Below are 19,222 nucleotides of genomic sequence, written 5' to 3'. Positions count from 1 at the left end.
CGCATGAACAGGAAGGGGCAGTGGGAGAGAGAATCTTTTTTTAATGTTTATTTTTGAGAGAGAGAGAGAAACAGAGCATGAGTAGGGGAGGGGCAGAGAGAGAGGGAGACACAGAATCTGAAGTAGTCTCCAGGCTCTAAGCTCTCAGCACAGAGCCCAATGCAGGGCTCGACCTCTCAAGCCATGAAATCATGACCTGAGCCGAAGTAGGACACTTAATCGTCTGAGCCACCCAGGCTCCCCCAAGAAAGAGAATCTTAAGCACACTCTATGCCCAGTGCAGAGTCTGAAATGGGGCTCAACACGGGGCTCAATATCACAAGTGTGAGATCATGACCAGAGCCGAAATCAAGAGTCCCACACTTAACCAACTGAACCGCCCAGGTGCCCCCAAACCAATTGCTACTTATTATGTTTATAGCAAAGGGAGAGAATCTAAACATACTATTTGCTCAAATAGCTAAACAAATGAAAAGTATTTTTTGTTTTTATCATGTTTTTAAAGGTAGTTCATGGTAGGAGAAGGTACACTGTGGAAACTGGCAAACAGTACAAAGCACGTTCAAACCCTGAAAGGAAAGAAGCAATACTGGGGAAACTGACTGAGGTCCTTGGGGAGATAAGAGGGCTAGGATCAAGCACAAAGGTGTAAAGATTAACTTCAGGCAGGAAAAACGTACCTACCACTGAGTTGAGATGGAAGAAAATAAGGGTCAGGATGCAGATGTTAACAGAGTCAGGCAGAAAGTAGATGAAGGCTCTTGTCGATGACAATGTTTCCTTTGAAATGGAAAGACTATCTGCTAAAAATAATGAAACACGGGGACGGAAAAGAGTAATGAAGATCTAAAATAGTATATATAAGGAATGAAATGGAGAGCTGACCAGGGACTAGGAGACACACTGCTGAACAAGGAAGAAGGCTCTAGACAAGACCAGACATGAGGAAACCGTAGAGGCATTAATCAGCAAAACTGTATGTCTGTTCTCTAGTAGTGCTCAAAAACTATCATGCAGAAATAAAGAAGGCTATTAGTTGGATTGATTCAGGGGTGATGTTTGGCTGGGTGGGTATAACACACAGACCAGGAAACAAAAAGAATGTTTCATTGGCAAGAACATGAGTAAATAATGGATGATGGAGTCTAAGTAAGATGTGCAAGGAAGAGGATACAGGAAGGGGATGACAGACTGTGAGAAAATTAAAAGGTCAAGGAACTAGAGATTTCAACAGGGTTGAAGAAATGGTATAATGGGTGTTAAGAGAGTTGCAAGGGCCAAAATATGAGAAAAAGGTTGTGGTCAGAGTGATATAGAAGGATTTAAGATTTCAGAGGAAGAGTGATAGAGTAGGATTTAAGATTTCAGAGGAAGGTTATTTCTAGAGATAATAAATGTTGTTCTCCCACTGATTTAAGGTTAGAAAATAGGATATGCATTACTCCCCCCAAAATGGTTATCTCATAATATAGCCAAATCACACTTAATAAACCAAAAAATCTTTTCAAATCACATATACAGAAGCTATGATCAAGAGCACAGACAGTCATGTAAGAACAGACCTAGATTTAAGTCCTAGCATGGCCACATAATGATTGACCTTGAGAAAGTCACTTATCTCTTCAGAAGCTCAATTTCATTATCTGTAAAATGGGTATAATACTGTCACTATCTTGTAGGGCTACTGTAAAGGTTAAATGAGTTAACATACAAAATGCTTAGCACAAAAACTGGCACAAATAAGCCCTCAAAAATTATCAGCTATTAGGAATCCTGTTTCCATGTAAGAAGAAGTAAGCACATTTCACCCTGCCTCTCCCACTAAACACAGTTATAAAAACTGGAGAGAATGCATGGAGCATTTGAAGACTGCAAAAACCACACAGTCACAGGTGGAACAGGTGAGAATTTGAAATAACAAAGAACCCATGCCCAGACACAGCATAATCAGATTTCTGAAAAGTAAACAGAAAGAGTAAAAAAAGAGTAGAATAATAAAGAAAGAGAGTTTTAAAACCCGTGTATTTATAGTCCATTGATTTTCTACAAAACTACAAAGATAATTTAATTGGGAAAGCATAGTCTTTTCAACTAAAGGTGCAGGATAATTGGATATCCATACACAAATAAATTAATGTAACCCTAACCTTACATCATATGTGTAATTCAGGAATTGATTCAAAATGGTTCATAGACCTAAATGTATGAGCTAAAACTATAAGTCCTCCAGAAGAATACACATGAGAAAATCTTTGCAACTTTGGATTAGAAAGAAATCTTAGTTATAGGCCAAAAGTGCAAGTCATGAAAAAAAAATAAGTTGGACTTTGCCAAAATCACAAACTTTCAAGCTTCAGAAGATACTATTAAGAGAGGGGTCATCAGTGGAAATGGTAGAGTCAGGAACTCTTGAAATTCTCTCTTCCATAAAAACAATGAGAACACTGGCAAAAACTGTCAGAATCAACTTCTCCAGGACTCTGGAAATTAACCAAAGGCCTGCAGCAATCTGGGGAATATTTATTCAATAAAAATAGCTAAATCTCAGTAAGAATAATAAATTTTGTAACATTTTAACTTGCCCTTTTCTCATCCGTTTCTCCCAGGCCTGTGGTAACCTTGAAAACCAACAACCTGAAATCACAGTGAAAACCAGCAGCCTGACAGCTACTGGAGAGGGAAGAATGGGGCTGGGGCTCCTTCAAAGTACCATTGTCAGAGAACTGTTATTACATGGCCTTTCTAGTGGCTCCCTGGAAGATTCCCCAAGCAAAGCTCTCCTTGATGTGACTCAAAGTTCACCACCCAGTACTAAGAGCCTTTTCTCCCAGAACTTTTGTCAAAAATAATCAGAGGCAGGGGCGCCTGGGTGGCTCAGTTAAGCATCTGACTCTTGATTTCAGCTTAGGTCATGACCTCATGGTTCATGAGACTGAGCCCTGCATTAGGCTCTGTGTTGTCAGCTTTTAGAGCCTGCTTGGGATTCCCTCTCTCCCTCTCTCTCTGCCCCTTCCCTCCCTCACACGCTCTCTCTCAAAAGAAATAAATAAACTTAAAAAAAAATAATAGTCCGAGGCAGTTGGTGAATTTTTCCCCTGCCTGAGGTGGTGGAGCTGGGATAAATAATAGGTTGACAAACAGCTCAGAAGCAAATCTTGGGAGATGAAATGTCCTTAGAGGGCACTGAAAAGCTCCAACATTCTTCTAGGAATCTAAAAGGCCACACGTGTGCACAGGCCTGTCCACATGGCCAGAGCTGTGTGCATGCTCAGGAAAGACTGAAAAAAAAAACAACCCTAAGCTCTTACCTCTGACTAATCTCAACTCTGCACAAATAGGAAGTGAGGGCTAAGATGGAACTGTAAACTGCTTGGCTGACTGTGGAAGATGTTCTCAGCTTGTATACAAATCCCTCAGTACTAGGAAATCCCTCAGTACTAGGAAAAGTACTCATTCTAGGCATAATTAAAAACACTGTGTTAAGTTAAAGAAGGTTACATATTATATGGTTCCATTTATATGAAATGAGAGAATAGGCAAATCCATAGAGAGACAATAGATTAGTTGCTATCTGGGCTGGGAGAGGAAAAAGGTATTGAGAACAATTTGTGGGGTGATGGAAATGTTCTAAAACTACATTGTGATGATGGTTGACCAACTCTGTAAACTCACTACAAATCACTGAATTGTACATTTAAAATGAGTGAGCTTAATGCTATGTAAATGATAACACAATAAAAAAGTGGAAAAAAACAACAACCCAACTACATCCTATAGGAAACTCTTTGTTTAAAAATTATGATGGGGCGCCTGGGTGGCTCAGTTGGTTAAGTATCTGACTTTGGCTCAGGACATGACCTCACAGTTTGTGAGTTTGAGCCCCGCATTGGGGCTCTGTGCTGACAGCTCGGAGCCTGGAGTCTGCTTCGGATTCTGTGTCCCTCTCTCTCTTCCCCCATTCTGCTCACACTCTGTCTCTCTCTTTCAAAAATAAATAAATATTAAAAAATTTAAAAAAACTATGAAACACACTTTCAAATATAGTAATATAGATAGGATAAAAGTAAAATGGAGAGAAAGTAATTGTAGAATGTTGGAGTAAGGACCTTGAAAAATCTGCTCTTCCATAAAAGCAAAATTTGTCAAAAAATTAAACTTTTAGTAAGTCTGGAAATTAAATACAAGACAGACATATAGGGTCACGTGGGTGGCTCAGTCAGTTAAGTGTCTGACTCTTGACTTCAGCTCAGGTCATGATCTCATGGTTCGTGGGTTTCAAGCCCTTCATCAGGCTCTACGCTGACAGTGTGGAGCCTGCTTGGGAATCTCTCTCTGCCCCTCCCCCACTTGCGCGCACGCTCACGCTCTCTCTCGTGCGTGCGCACTCTCTCACTCTCTCAAAATAAATAAATAAACTTAAAACAAAAACGACAGACATATAGACCAGTGGAACAGAATAGAAAGCCCAGAAATAAACCCTCACGTATATGGTCAATTGATCTTTGGCTAGAGTGGCAGAAATACACGATGGGGAAAGGATTGTCTCCTTAACAAATGATGCTAGAAAACTGAATCTCCAGAATGAAATGGAAAAAGAATGAAATAGAACCCTTATTTTATATCATTCACAAAAATCAGTTAAAAATGGATTAAAGACTTAAAAGTAAGACCTGAAACTCTAAAACTCCTAGAAGAAAACAGAGAAAAATCCTCTTAACACTGGTATTAGCAATGAGTTCTTAATATAATTCCAAAAGTGTAGGCAACAAAAGCAAAAACAGGTAAGTGGAGCTATAAAACTAAAAAGCTTCTACATAGCAAAAGACACAAGAGAGTGAAAAGGCAACCTACAGAATGGTAGAAAATATTTCTAAACCATATATCTAATAAGGGGTTAATATCCAAAACATATAGGGAACTCCTACAACTCAATGGCATAAAAACAAAACCTATGAAACTAATATAACACTGTATATACTGGAATTCAAATTTTAGAAAATAATTTAAGGGTCGCCTGGGTGGTTCAGTCTGTTAAACATCTGACTCTTTACATCAGGTCTGACTCTAAACATCAGGTCATGATCTCATGGTTCATGAGCTCAAGCCCCATTTTGGTCTCTGTCCTGTCAGTGCAGAGCCTGCTTGGGATTCTCTCTCTCCCTCTCTCTCTGCCCCTCCCCTGCTCTGTCTCTCTCAAAAATAAATAAAACTTAAAAAACACTTTTAAAAATAATTTAAAAATTAAAAAAAAAAAACTGATAAAAAATGTGCAAAGTATTTGAATAGGCATTTCTCCAAAGAAGATATATAGATAACCAACAGGTATATGTAAAGGTGTTCAATAGCACTAATCATCAGGGAAACGTAAATCAAATCCACAATGAGATATTACCTCACAACTGTTAGGATGTCTAGTATCAAAAAAACCAAAATATAACAAGTGTTGGTGAGGATCTGGAAAAACTGGAACCTTTGTACACTTTTGGTGGGAATGTAAAATGATGTAAGTGCTACAGAGAACAGAATGGAGTTTCTGCAAAAGATCAAAACAGAAATGCCATATTATAAAGCAAGCCTACTTCTGAGTATTTATTCAAAAGAACTGAAATCAGAATCTGCAAGAGATATCTGCACTTACATATTCATTGCAGCACCATTCATGATAGCCAAGATGTGGAAACAACCTAAATGTCCATTAATTTATGAATAAAGAAAATGTGGCATATATATACAATGGAATATTATTCAGCCTTAAAAAAGAAGAAAATCCTGCCATGTGACAACATAGATGAACCTCAAAGACATTATGTTAAGTGAAATAAGCCAGTCACAAAGGACAAATATTGCATGAAACAACTTACATAAGGTATATAAGATAATCAAACACATAGAAGCAGAGAGTATAATGGTGGTTCCCAGGGGCTAGGAGAGGGGGAAAATGAGGAGCTATTATTTAAAGGTTATAAAGTTGTAGCCATGCAAAATGACTAAGTTCCAGAGACCTTTTGCACAACACTGTGCCTATAGTTAACAACACTGCATTGTACACTCAAAAATTCGTTTAAGTGGGTAGATTTAATGTTAAGTGTTCTTATCATAAATAAGAAAGAAAAACAGGGAATGAGATGTCCATAAGTTGCTTTGAAAAGTTAAGACATACCCCTGGGACTCTAGAAGGTAACAAACATGTGCTGGGCTATGTCTATGCCCAGGAAAGTTAGAGCCTAAGAAGTCACTAATCTCTCACCTCTGGCTGACCTTAAGGCTCTGTATCAGCAGGAACTAAAGTCTAAGGCAGAGTTGCAAACTGCCTCCCTGAGCACTGAAGGAGTAACCCAACACACACACACACACACACACACACACACCCTCAACAAAAGCTGGTAGAACTTTTTGGCTAAAGGTATTTAAGGAAAATTCTCTCCAATCATTAGTAGACCACTATGCTAACTGAACAGACTTCAATGCTGCACATGACAGAGAATTCAAATTTACAGAATTAGTCTAGGCAAGTCACTAAACAAATAGCAACAACAACAAACCCTAGGCATGTGGGGGATACTGATTTTCAGAGTTGACACATTATGTTATTTTAAATGTCTAATTTGTAACCAAAAAAAATTGTAAGACTGCTATGGACTGAATATTTGTGTCCCCTCCCCCAATTCATATGTTGAAACCCTACCAGTGATGTGATGGTCAGAGGAAGTGAGGACCTTTGGGAGGTAACTGGGATTAGATGAGGCCATGAGGGTGGAGCCCTCATGAATGGGATCAGTGCCCTTATAGAAGTCATGAGAGAGCTTGCTTTCTCTCCCTGTTCTCTGACATGCGAGGTTGCAACAAGAAGTTAGCAGCCCGTAACCCAAAAGCGGACTATCACCAGAACCTGATCATACTGGAACCCTGATCTCAGACTTCTAGCCTCTAGAACTGTGAGAAATAAATCTCTATTGTTAATAAGCTACCCAGTCGATGGTACTTTGTTACAGCAGCCTAAGCTAAGGTGGAGACATTACAATGGAATACTACTCAGTGATCAAGTGAGGTCTTGCCATTTGCAATAATGTGGACAGAACTACAGTGTATTATGCTAAGTGAAATAAGTCAGAGAAAGATTTCACTAATATGTAGAATTTAAGAGACACAACAGATGAACATAGGGGAAGGGAAGGAAAAATAAGATAAAAACAGAAAAGGAGGCAAACCATAAGAGACTCTTAAATACAGAGAACAAACTGAGGGTTGCTGGAGGACAGGTGGGTGGGGGGATGAGCTAAATGGGTGATGGGCATTAAGGAGGGCACTTTCAGAGATGAGCACTGGGTGTCATATGTAAGAGATGAATCACTGGGTTCTATTCCTGAAACCAAGACTACACTGTATAACTAACTTGAATTTAAATTTAAAAAAAAGAAAGAAAAGGAGAGTATGGCCCATACACAGGAAATAAGAAACAGTCAATAGAAACTTTCCTGAGAAAGCATATTGCGTTTCTCAGACAAACCTTTAATCAGTTACAAGTCCCTCAAACAATTAAAGGAAATCATATATAAAGAACTAAAAGAGGGGCGCCTGGGTGGCTCAGTTGGTTAAGCGGCCGACTTCGGCTCAGGTCATGATCTTGCGGTCTGTGAGTTCGAGCCCCACGTTGGGCTCTGTGCTGACAGCTCAGAGCCTGGAGCCTGTTTCGGATTCTGTGTCTCCCTCTCTCTGACCCTTCCCCGTTCATGCTCTGTCTCTCTCTGTCTCAAAAATAAATAAATATTAAAAAAAAAAAAAAGAACTAAAAGAATGTTTCAGAATGGCTTACCAAATAGGGAATAAAAATAAAGAGATAGAAATTATAATAAAGAACCAAAAAGAAATTCTGGAGTTGAAAAGTATAATAACTGAAATGAAAAATATACTAGAGGGGCTCAGCAAAAGATCTGGGCTGAGAGAAGAATCAGCAAACTTGAAGATATGTTGACTACTCATCTAAGGAAGACTACTCAATCTAAGGAGCAAAAAGAAGAAAAAATAAAGAAAAAATAACAGACCCTCAGAGACCTGTGGGCAAACATCAAGCATACCAACATACACATAATGGAAATCTCAGAAGAAGGAGGGGCACAAAGAACATTTGAAGAATGAATGCCTAAAAACGTTTTCAAATTGATGAAGAACATTAATCTATACATTATAGAACCTTGATAGACTCCAAGCAGGACAAACTCAAAGGGGCCTACCTGTAGTCTAAGAGACATTTAGACCTGTAGCCAAATTGTCAAAAGCAAAAGATGAAGAATGAATCTTGACTGCAGCAAGAGAGAAGAGACTTACCACGGACAAGGAGTCCCAAATAACATCAACAGTTGAATTCTCAACCGAAACTACAGGGGCCAGAAGGCAGTAAGATGACGTATCTGATGTGCTAAAAGAAAAAGATCACCAACCAAAAACTTCACTGTCTGGCAAAAAACTATACATGAAAACTGAAGGAGAAATTAAGACATGCCAAGATAAACATAGACTGAAAGAATTCATCACTGCAAGACCTACCTACAAGGAAAACTATAAAGTACTTCAGGCTGAAATAAATGGGACACTCAAAGATAACTCAAAGAAAGAACACTAGTAAAGTTGACTATATAGGTAAATATAAAAAAAGACAGTATAAATGTATTTGTAACTCTTTTTCTTGTCCTTTCTGACCTAAAAGATATCTACATAATGCAATAATTATAAAACTGTGTTAATGAGATTACAATCTATAAAGATGTAATTTGTGTGACAATGATAGTACAAAATAGGAAGGAAAGAACAGAGATAAACAGGACAAAGTTTTTGAATATTTTTGAAATTACGCTGTATTAATACAAAATAATTTGTTTAAGCTGTTAATTATAATTCCCTGGGCAACTATTAAGAAAGCAACTAAAAAAAAACAGTAAAAGAAGCAACAAGTTAATTAAAATTATATACTGCAAAAACCTATTTAATATGAAGGAATGGGGCATCTGGGTGGCTCAGTCAGATGAGCACCTGATTCTTGATTTATGAGCCCAGGGTTGTGGGATTGAGGTCCAGATCGGGCTCTGCACTGCTTAAGATTCTCTCTCTCTATACCTCTGCCGCTCTCCTTTGCTTGTACTCTCTCTCCCTCTAAAATAAAAACAAAATAAAGGAATAAATGGAATAACAGAAGAACAAAAAAGATATGACATTCAGAAAACAAATAGCAAAATGGAAAATGCAAATCTTATCACAGGACTCCAATTAAATATATCAAATATAAATGAACTAAATACTCAATTGGAAGAAGGAATTAAAAAAGGAACATGACCTAACTATTTGCTGTCTACAAGAGACACTTTAGGTTTAAAAAAAATAATTGAAAGTGAAAGGATGGAAAAGATATTTTTTTGCATGACAAAAAAGAATAAAAGAGCAGAGTATAAGAAGTTTTTCTTTCTTCTTTTTTCCTTAGTAAGTCTAGCTACAGGATTATGAATTTTGTTGATCTTTCCAAAGGACCAACTTTTGGTTTTGTCGATTTTCTCTATTTTTTTGCTCTAGCCTTTATTGTTTTACTCCTTCAGCTTGATGCAAGTTTGTTCACTCTTTTTGTAGGTTCTTTTTTTTTTAAGGACTTGTTTAAAATTGTTTTTGGAGCAATTATAGGTTCACAGTAGAATTAACTGAGGGGAAGGTACACAGATTTCCCACATACCTTCCATCCCCACACATGCCCAACCTATCCCATTATCAATATCGCCCATCAGAGTGATACATATGTTACAACTAATGAATCTACATTGACCCACCATGATTACCCAAAGTCTATAGCTTACATTACGGTTCACTCTTGGTATTACACATTCTAAGGATTTGAACAAATTTTTGTAGTTCTTTTTTTTAATTTTTGTAGTTTTCAAGGTGAAAGTTTTTGGTTATTAATTTAAGACCTTTCATCTTTATTAATATGGGCATTTATAACTATAAATATGCTCCCAAACACTGCTTTTACTGTATTATATAAGTTTTGGTATGTTAAGTTTTATTTTCATTTGTCTCAAAGTATTTTCTAATGTCCCCTGTGACTTCTTTTTGACCCATTTGTTATTTAGTAAAGTGTTGCTTAATTTCTGCATATTTGTACATTTTCTAAATGTCCTTGTATTATTGATTTCTAATTTCATTTAACTGTGAATAGAAGTGGCAAGAGTGCACATCTTTGCCTTCTTCCTGATACTTGGGGAAAGATTTCAATCTTTTACCATTTGTCATGAAGTTAATTATTAACACAAACATATGGCCAATTTATTTCTGACAAAAATGCAAAAGAAAGTAAATGAAGAAAGAATATTCTTTTCAATGTATGGTGCTGAAACAACTGGAAATTCATAAGTAAAAAGTGAACCTTAACCTAAACCCCACACTTATAATATAAGCATCAAGTCAAAAAGATCATAGATCTAAATGTAAAATATACAACTCTAAAACTCTTTAAGGAAAACAAAGAAGAAATCTTACTCATAATCTGTTGTTAGACAAAGAGTTCTTAGACATGTAAAAAAAAAAATGATCCATGAAAGAAAAACCGGATAATTGGATTTTATCAAAATTTAAAACATTTGTTCTCAGGCAAAAAAATTGTGTACTAAAAACTACAAATGCTGCTGAAAGAATTAAAGATACAAATAATGCAAAGATACCCCATGTTCATGGACTGAAGACTTAATATACCATTAAGCTGTCAATACTACTCAAAGTGATCTATAGATTCAGTGTAATCTCTATCAAAATCCCAATGACATTTTTTCTAGAAGTAGAAATATCCATCCTAATAGTCATATGGTACCTCAAGGGTTCCTAAGCGGTGAAAATCTTGGAAAAGAAGAACAAAGTTGGAGGTCTCACTTCCTGACTTCAAAACTTTCTACAAATCTACAATAATTAAAACAGTGTAACACTGGCATAAAGACAGACATGTATACTAATGGAATAGAATGGACAGCCTAGGAACAGACTTTTGTATTTATGGTCAAATGAATTCTGGAGAGGGAGCTAAGAACATTCAATGGGTAAAGGACGATCTTTTCAACAAGTAGTATTGGGAAAACTGGATATCAACATGCAAAAAATGAAGTTGGATCCTTACCTTATAACTCATACAAAAAAATTAACTCAAAATAGACCAAAGACTCAAATGTAAGAGCTAAAACTATAAAATGCTCAGAAGATAACATAGGAAAAAACCTTTATGACATTATATTTGACAATGATTTATTGGCTTTGACACCAAAAAGCATAGGTAACAAAAGAAAAAACTGACAAATAAGACTATCAAAAATATAAACTTTTGCACATCAAAGGACACAATCAATAGAGTGAGAAGGCAACCCATGAAGGGAAATACTTGCAAATTATTTATCTGATAAGAGAATCAATATATAGGATATACAAAAAAATCCCACAACTCAACAATAAATAAATAAACAACCAGTTTAGATAATGGGCAAAGGACTTAAATAAACATTTCTCAAAAAAAGATACATAAATAGCCAAAAAGCACACGAAAAGATGCACATCACCAGTCTTTAGGGAAATGCAAATCAAAACCACAGTGAAATACCACTTCACACCCATTAGGATAGCTCTTACAAAAAAGAAAAAAAGAAATGAAGTGTTGGCAAGGGTGTGGGAAAATTGGAATCTTTGTTTACTGCTGGTGGGAATGTCAAATGATACAGCCTCTATGGAAAACAGTATGGTGGTTCCTCAAAAGATGAAATACAGAATTACCATATGATCCAGCAATTCCACTTCTGGGTATATGCTCAAAACATCTGAAAGCAGGGACTTGAACAGACACTTGTACATCCAGTTTCATAGCAGCATTATTCACAACAGCCAAACGGTAGAAGCAACACAAGTTACTACTGACAGATGAAGGGATAAACAAACTGTGGTAGATACATACAATGGAATACTATTTAGCCTTAAGAAGGGAGGAAATTCTGGCACAGATGACCTAGAAGACATTATACTAAGTGAAATAAGCCAGACACAGGACAAATATTGTAGGATTCCACGTATCTGAGGTACCTAAAGTAGTCGAATTCACAGAGACAGAAGGAATGGTGTTTGCCAGGGGCAAAAAGGGGGAGTATAAAAGGGAATGGTGTTTAATGGGTACGGAATTTCAGTTTGGGAAGATGAAAAAGTCAGGGAGATGGATAGTGATGATGGTTTCAGAGCAGTGTGAATATACTTAATGCCACAGAATTGTACACTGAAAAAATGGTTGAAACGGTCAATTTTATGTTAGGTGTATTTTACCATGATGAAAAAAAAAGTCTGTTCTGTGAAAGATACTGTCGAGAGAATGAAAAGATAAGCTACAGACTGGGATAAAATTTTTGTAAATCATATATGCAACGGAGAATTGCATTTGGAATACATAAAGAGCTCTCAAAAGCCAGAAAGAAAAGAAACAACCCAATTAAAAAACAGCAAAAGATTTGAACAGACACTTCAGCAAACAGGATATAACGGTAGCAAATAAGCATATGAAAAGATGTTCAACATCATTAGCCATTAAGGAAATGCAAATTAAAACTACAATGAGATACCACTTCATAGCTATCGGAAGAACTAAAATAAATACTGATGATACCAAAGGTGACAAAGATGCGGAGCAACTGGAACTCTCATACATTGCTGGTAGGAATGCAAAATGGTTCAGCCACTCTGGAAAATGGTTTGGCAGTTTCTTATAAAGTTAAACAGACACTTACCATAGGACCCAGTAATCCCACTCCTAGATATTTACCTTAGAGAAATAAAAATTTATGTTCACACAAAAACCTGTACAAAAATGTTCATATCAGTATTATTCATCATCACCATAAACTGGAAACAGCCCAAACGTACTTCAATGGGTGGATGAATAAACAAACTTTGGAATACCCATAGAATGGAATGCTATCCGGCAACATGAATGAGCTATCAATACACACGACTTGGATGACTCTCAGAGGCATTACACTAAATGAAAGAAGCCACTCTCAAAAGATGACATATTGTACGATTCTGTTTATGTGACATTCTTTAAAAGACAAAACTACAGTAATGGAGAACAGATCTGGGATTGCCAGAGATTATGGGTGGAGTTGGGGGTGACTATCAATGGATGGTATGAGGGATTTTTAGGGTGATGGAGCTGTTTTCTGTCCTGATTGTGGTGGTGGTGACATGAATCTACATGATTTACGTGATTTACAATTCACAGAATTGTACACCAAGGAAAAAAAAGAAAAAACCAGGCAATTTTATTGTAAGTTCATTTTAAAAAGAAAATATTACTATCATATCATTATCAATAGTTATACTTTAGTGATTAATAAAAATATTCAGAATTAGTTGTGAAACAGGATCTAAAAATCATTAAGTTCACTTTACGTCTGATACAATAACTTACAGGTATAGAGAAAAAAATCAACAACACTAAATGTAAAATTTTACAACTTCTACTAACTCCTCACTTTAATATTCTACATCAGGATAATATGCTCCCTCTGGATCATTTCCTATAAACATTGTCATATACTGAATATGGAATTAAATAAGCACTCAACTTAGAAGTCTGGGACCCTATGTTACATTCCTAAAGCTAACACTGTAAGAAAACTCTCGACTTGCCTTTTGTGCCTAATTTTATCTTCCTCTTCATTGAGGTCATGTACTTGTCTGCACTTGTCTTTTTGTGGTATGCTGTGAAGGTTTAAAGCAAGGAGTTTCAAAGATAAGAAAAAGAACAGATTCATACACCACCCACCCACCCCAAATACCAGGTACTACTCTAAGTGATTTACATGTTATTACCTCACTTAAGCCTCCTAACAACCCTATAATATAGACACTACTTCTATTCTCATTTGACAAGATGAAGAAACTGAAGCATAGAGTGGTAACTTGCCCAACATCTTATAACAAGCTAGTAAGTGGGGGAGCCAGGATTGTTCCAGCAGTCTGCCACCAGAGCCCATGTTCTTAATCAGTAGGCTAGGTCTCTCCACAAAAGCCTGTTCACGTGTTCTTTCATTCCTTCCTTCACCGCTGCTCTTCCATGTCTATGTTCTCTCTGCCTGTAACAACGCATTCATTCGTTCTCAGGGCTTTACGTACCACCTAAGCGTACATGATTCCCAATTCTGTGTATCCAGCTCTGACCTCTCCCCTGAGCTTTACTCCTGCTTTTCCAACGGCTTCCTCAGTATGGGTATTTCATGATGCTGCCATTCTTACCAATTCAACATGTTTAAAATCAAACTCCTAGCCTTCCATCAGAATTTCCTCATAAAGACTTTCTTAATTTTGCCAGCTGTTAAAGGCACACAGACTAAAACAGCTGGGTTACCTTTGACCTCTCTTTTGACCCTCTTCCTTCACTCTCAGGCAATAAGTTTAACCAGTTCTTCCTTGGTGATGTCTCTTATAACCATACCTGCCTCTCTTTCCAGTACCACTGCAATCATTCTAGTCTAGATCTTCATGCCTACATGACTATAAGACCTCCTAAATCATTCTCCCTGCTCCCAGTTCTTTCTCTCTCTCATCCTGTTTATGGGCAACCAGATTAATCATTTTCAAATACTGCTTTTATCACATTACTCCTGGCTCAAAATCCTGGAACCATATCCAAACTAAGTAACTGAATAACTAACTAACCAAATAAAGTTCAAAACATTTAGCTACTTTTCTAACCTTGTCTCTCACAACAGCCTTAGACACGCTGGTGTGCCCACACCACCAACTGCAAATAAAATGCCTTTCCTTCTCCTTACTAAGGAATAGGTAGTACTAAAGGAATGTTTAAATCTTACCTCCTCTGAGAGGCCTTCTTCAGTCATGCCAATGCACAGAGGCCTTTCTCTCCAATGAACTCCAACCGCACTTAACAACTGTATCTAGCATTGTTACTAAATGTTACATGGTTCTCACTCCAACCAGAACTTTACTCACTAGAAGTCAGGAATGATTTCTTAAGCTTCCATGCACCTGCCACAGTGCCTAGCAAAACTTATCTGTTAAACGAATACTCTCTGGTTAAGACACACACCATTTATCTATAGACTTTGTGCTAATTTATAGTTCAGACCAAAGACCCTTCACAATCTAGCCTCACCTACCTTTCCAGTATCACTCTCTCTCATCCCCTGCTGTGCCCTATGCCTCCTGCCACAATGAACTTTTCACTGTTCCCTAGATGCACCAGGCCCTTCCACAAACCTGCTCCTATTCACCTACTGTCTGTTATGCCCCCTGCCCCTTATTTACCTGACAGTTGACTGTTGAGCTGTCAAGACTTAGTACAAATGTCAACTCCTGACTCCCCCCTCAACTAGACTGAGATGTTCTGTGTTCTGCACTCCCGTAGCATTTTATTCACATCTCTGTAACAGTAATTTCCATGTTGTATCACAACTGACTGTGTACATATTTGTCTCTGTCATGGGGCTTTCTGCATTCCTCAAGGACAGTGATAGTTTCTCTCCCCTACTCCTTTCACTAACTTTTCACATTTAATGCCCTGCTGTTAAATCTTCCTCTCAGCGAAACAGCAAGTCAAAGTCAGTGGCGATCACATACCTTGGTAATAAAGAGCCTTGAGGAAGGAGTGCCGATCAGCTCCCTGGAATAAAGAGTTTTCTATTTCCATTTCACGCCGGGTCAGTTGTTTGCTCTTGGCAAATCTCTGTGGCAGGCAAAGGATGCGCTGACGCTCCGAGATCCTTTCTTCAATATCTTGAAGACGGTTCTGTATTGCTTCAGGTGTTGCCCTCAGTCTTGTCTTCTGGAACCAGAGAAATGCGATGACATATATCATAGAGGATACACCCTAAAAGTGATGGTCTAATGTCTGAGATAAGAAAGAAGACAATGTAGGACACGGAATGATCATTCATAGACGTGTGAGCCAAAAAGTCAAGGAAGGGCTGCCCTTTAGCAAGGTTCCTCGCACAGAAACCAAAGAAGAATCCAACAGAAAGCTCAGTTTTGTAAGAACTAAACATGAAAAGGTTTTCAGGGCCAAAGGAAGAGATCTTGCTCTTTATTCTCCAGGGAAAAAAAAGGTCCCACTCACCTTTTCACCTGAAACGTGGCTCTTCCAGATCAAGATTTCTGTTTCATTGAGCCCTAGCTCCCGAAGAGAAGCAGTTTCCTGGTCCTTCTCATGCAGTGTCTGGAACTGGGACAAAGTCATGGTCCCAGCTGCTTCCTTCCCAAAGGGCTTGTACATAGTACCAGGAGCAAAGCTCTCTTTCTTAGACACACATCTGCAGAACAAGCAGGACGAAAGTAAGAATATCTTCAAGTTACCACAGTTTTCAGAAATGGGGCTCACCATTAGAAGAGGCCCAATGAAACTCATCAGCAATTTCTCTCTCATGTCCTATTTCTAGGTTGAAGCAACCATGCAATGATATAGAAGTCCATCAATATTCCCCCACACCCAGGACCAATAAACGACTGGATCAAATCTTTATTTATTGAGTACCTACTATACATCGCTGGGCTAGGTACTGAGGATTTAACAGTAAAAAAACCACAAGTGGTTTCTGCCTTTGTAGAAGAAAAGTGGAAGAGAAGCAAGTAAATAGGCAATGATCATATTGGGTTATAAATGCTAGGTATGTTAAGGGAAGACAGAGGAAAGGTACTTAACCCAGACTTAGTGGGATATGGGAGGCCTCCCAGAGGAAGAGACACAGAAGCAAAATGTTGCCTAATAAGTAGAAGTTGGCCAAGGAAAGTGGGGAGGGAGAGGAGTGTTCCATCCAGGCTTTAAGAGGGATCTGCTTCCTGGAGGTAAGGGTCTATGATACTCTACCTGTTTGCAAAATCAATACCTACTCCTCAATGGAGACAGAGGTATCAAGTTGATGCTGAAGGAGGCTTTTCAGCTGCCTCTCGCCTTCTGTTTCCAACTCCTCCAGGACATGCTCACCACTCTTCACACAGCTATTTATCCTGGAGTAGATATAAGAATATATGTAGAAAGTAGGAGCAACAGTGAGTCTCAAAGTATATTCTTTATATTATCTACTGGTAGTGAACCCATTTGTTTGAAGACACTTTTCTAACTATTTGATGCCCTTTATCATTCATCCCACAAACATTGACTAAATATCCACTTACACACAATGCACTGTGTTAGGTACTGATGGAGTCGACGATATTCAAGACATAGTCCCCATCCTCAAGAAGCTTGCAATTTATTTAGGGAGAAACATCATGTGTGTACATGTTACGTGCATGTGCCTGTTGTGGGGTGGAGAGGAGAGAGGGAGGGAAGTAGAGAGAGAGAGAAGAGAAGAGCAATACAAAGAAGGATATGCCAAATTAGTAGGAGTTCATATAGAAGGAGATACTTGGGAGCTAGGGTGATAAAATGAAGACTCTGGAAAGGTAATTCTTAAATTGGCATTTGAAGGAATGGGTATGATGAAGGAAAGATCAGGGAGAATGAGTAAGAAGAGACAGAAATATGTTCTGGGGGAATAATACGAAGTTCAATTTAGCTGGCATTCACACATATGAGCACTGGGAGATGATCTTTGAGGGGGTAATTAGACTCAGATTGTAACTGGTCTTACATACACCAACTAAGGAGCCTGGACCTTCCTATATAGGTATTAGAAAGCAATTAGGCAGTTAAGTAACATGATACAAATGATGGTTTAGGAAAATGAATGTGGTCACAATATGCCTTGTGGATTCACAGGAAAGAAACCAGAAGGACTAGTTAGGAAACTCTTTAAATTTATCAAGCATAAGGCGATGAAAGTATACACTGGAGTGGTAACAGTGGAACAGAAAAGTGGGGAGTTAGAGGAGTGAAGCCTTTTGAAGGTAGGGGTAAGGGAGAAGTCAAAGATAACCCTGAAATTTCAAGCTGTATAACTTAAGAGAACATGGTACCAATAAAGGAAAGAGGAAGATCCAAGAAGCAATAAGTAGTTTGGAAATGAGAAAGTCCATGTTGCCTTAGCCATGTGGAGTCAAACTACCCATTACAACTGAAACACCAGCATGAAGTATCAGGAATACTTCAAACACATATTGACTCAGAGGTGCCAGTATAAGTGAGGTTGGCTAACAGGAAAGTGAGAGCTGGAAAAATTATATAGACGAGAGTCTGAGGCTGAAGATGGAAATCTCAAGTCATCTGTGTGGGCAGGATCTGGAGCTGTGAAAGAGGAGGCACTCTCCAAAGAAGAGAGTATAGAAACAAATGCAAAGAGGGTCATAACATTTTATAGCTTACGCACTACTGTGTAGAAATCTAGGCAATGCTAATATAAGCTAGTCAACCCTAAATAGCTGAAAACTCTTATTATAAAAGTAAAATGGGCGTCTTGGTGTCTCAGTCGGTAAGGTGTCCGACTTCAGCTCAGGTCATGATCTTGCGGTTTGTGAGTTCGAGCCCCATGTAGGGCTCTGTGCTGACAGCTTGGAGCCTGGAGTCTGCTTCGGAGTCTGTGTCTCTCTCTTTCTCTCTCTGCCCCTCCCCCGCTTGCACTCTGTCTCTCTCTCTCAAAAATAAATAAATGTTAAAAAAAATTTAAAAAAAGAGTGTGAAGAAATAGCTGGACCAGTGGAGTATACAACAACAGGTAACAAAAAACAAAAATGAGTTAATTCCAGGAGAAAAGCAAACATTAAATACCTTCTTTATGTAATAATCCTTTACTATTCGGGTTATGATGCAGCTCTCCTAATTATAAGCAAGATTCCCATGCTCTAGAAAGACTGAGACCTATTTTAGAAAATTTTAGAATATCCTCAGGCCCAGGTTTTTTAAAAACTTCCTTTTAAGTATCTAAATTTGTATTTGTTATTTAAAATTCTGAAAGTTCTTGCTAAGTTTAAAGTGGCTTTGAAAGGAATAAACCATAGCTAACTACATCAGTGCCCATGAATCACGCGGAGTGAAAAAAAAAAAAGTCACAGAAATATTCACACAATATGTGTCCATTCACATACAGTTGAAAAATGGATGAAAGTAGCACATAAATTCATATGTGGCAAACCTAGGTTTTTAAAAAAGCAAGGGAAGGATTAACGCCGAATTCGGGATAGTGGTCCCCTCAGGGAGAGGAGAGGGAGGAGAAGCAATCAGGGAAGGGACTTCTAAGATACTGCTAATTAATGTTCTATTTCTAAAGCC

The 19,222-nt window shown here is 38.0% G+C and overlaps 1 protein-coding gene across 5 annotated transcripts in view; it reads right to left on the bottom strand.

Annotated features, from left to right (window-relative positions):
* Nucleotides 1–19,222, bottom strand: part of RBM41 (RNA binding motif protein 41) — a 62,745-nt gene that overhangs the window by 42,474 nt on the left and 1,049 nt on the right. For 3 of the 5 annotated variants that reach the window (XM_040468467.1, XM_040468464.1, XM_040468465.1), the window contains exons 2-4: nt 16,906–17,022; nt 16,136–16,328; nt 15,640–15,844 (exon numbers count right to left, since the gene is read on the bottom strand). In XM_040468467.1, the coding sequence (XP_040324401.1) occupies nt 15,640–15,844; nt 16,136–16,328; nt 16,906–17,022 (515 nt within the window). Of the gene's footprint in view, nt 1–13,689; nt 13,762–15,639; nt 15,845–16,135; nt 16,329–16,905; nt 17,023–19,222 lie in introns of all 5 variants that reach the window. The other 2 variants (XM_040468468.1, XM_040468466.1) reach the window with 2 other exon arrangements.

The sequence above is a fragment of the Herpailurus yagouaroundi genome, unplaced genomic scaffold, assembly GCF_014898765.1.
Source record: "Herpailurus yagouaroundi ecotype Mexico unplaced genomic scaffold, PumYag 67700, whole genome shotgun sequence".
NCBI lineage: Eukaryota > Metazoa > Chordata > Mammalia > Carnivora > Felidae > Herpailurus > Herpailurus yagouaroundi.
Note: the sequence above shows the minus strand (reverse complement) of the source record. Positions and strands in the feature narration are given on the sequence as shown.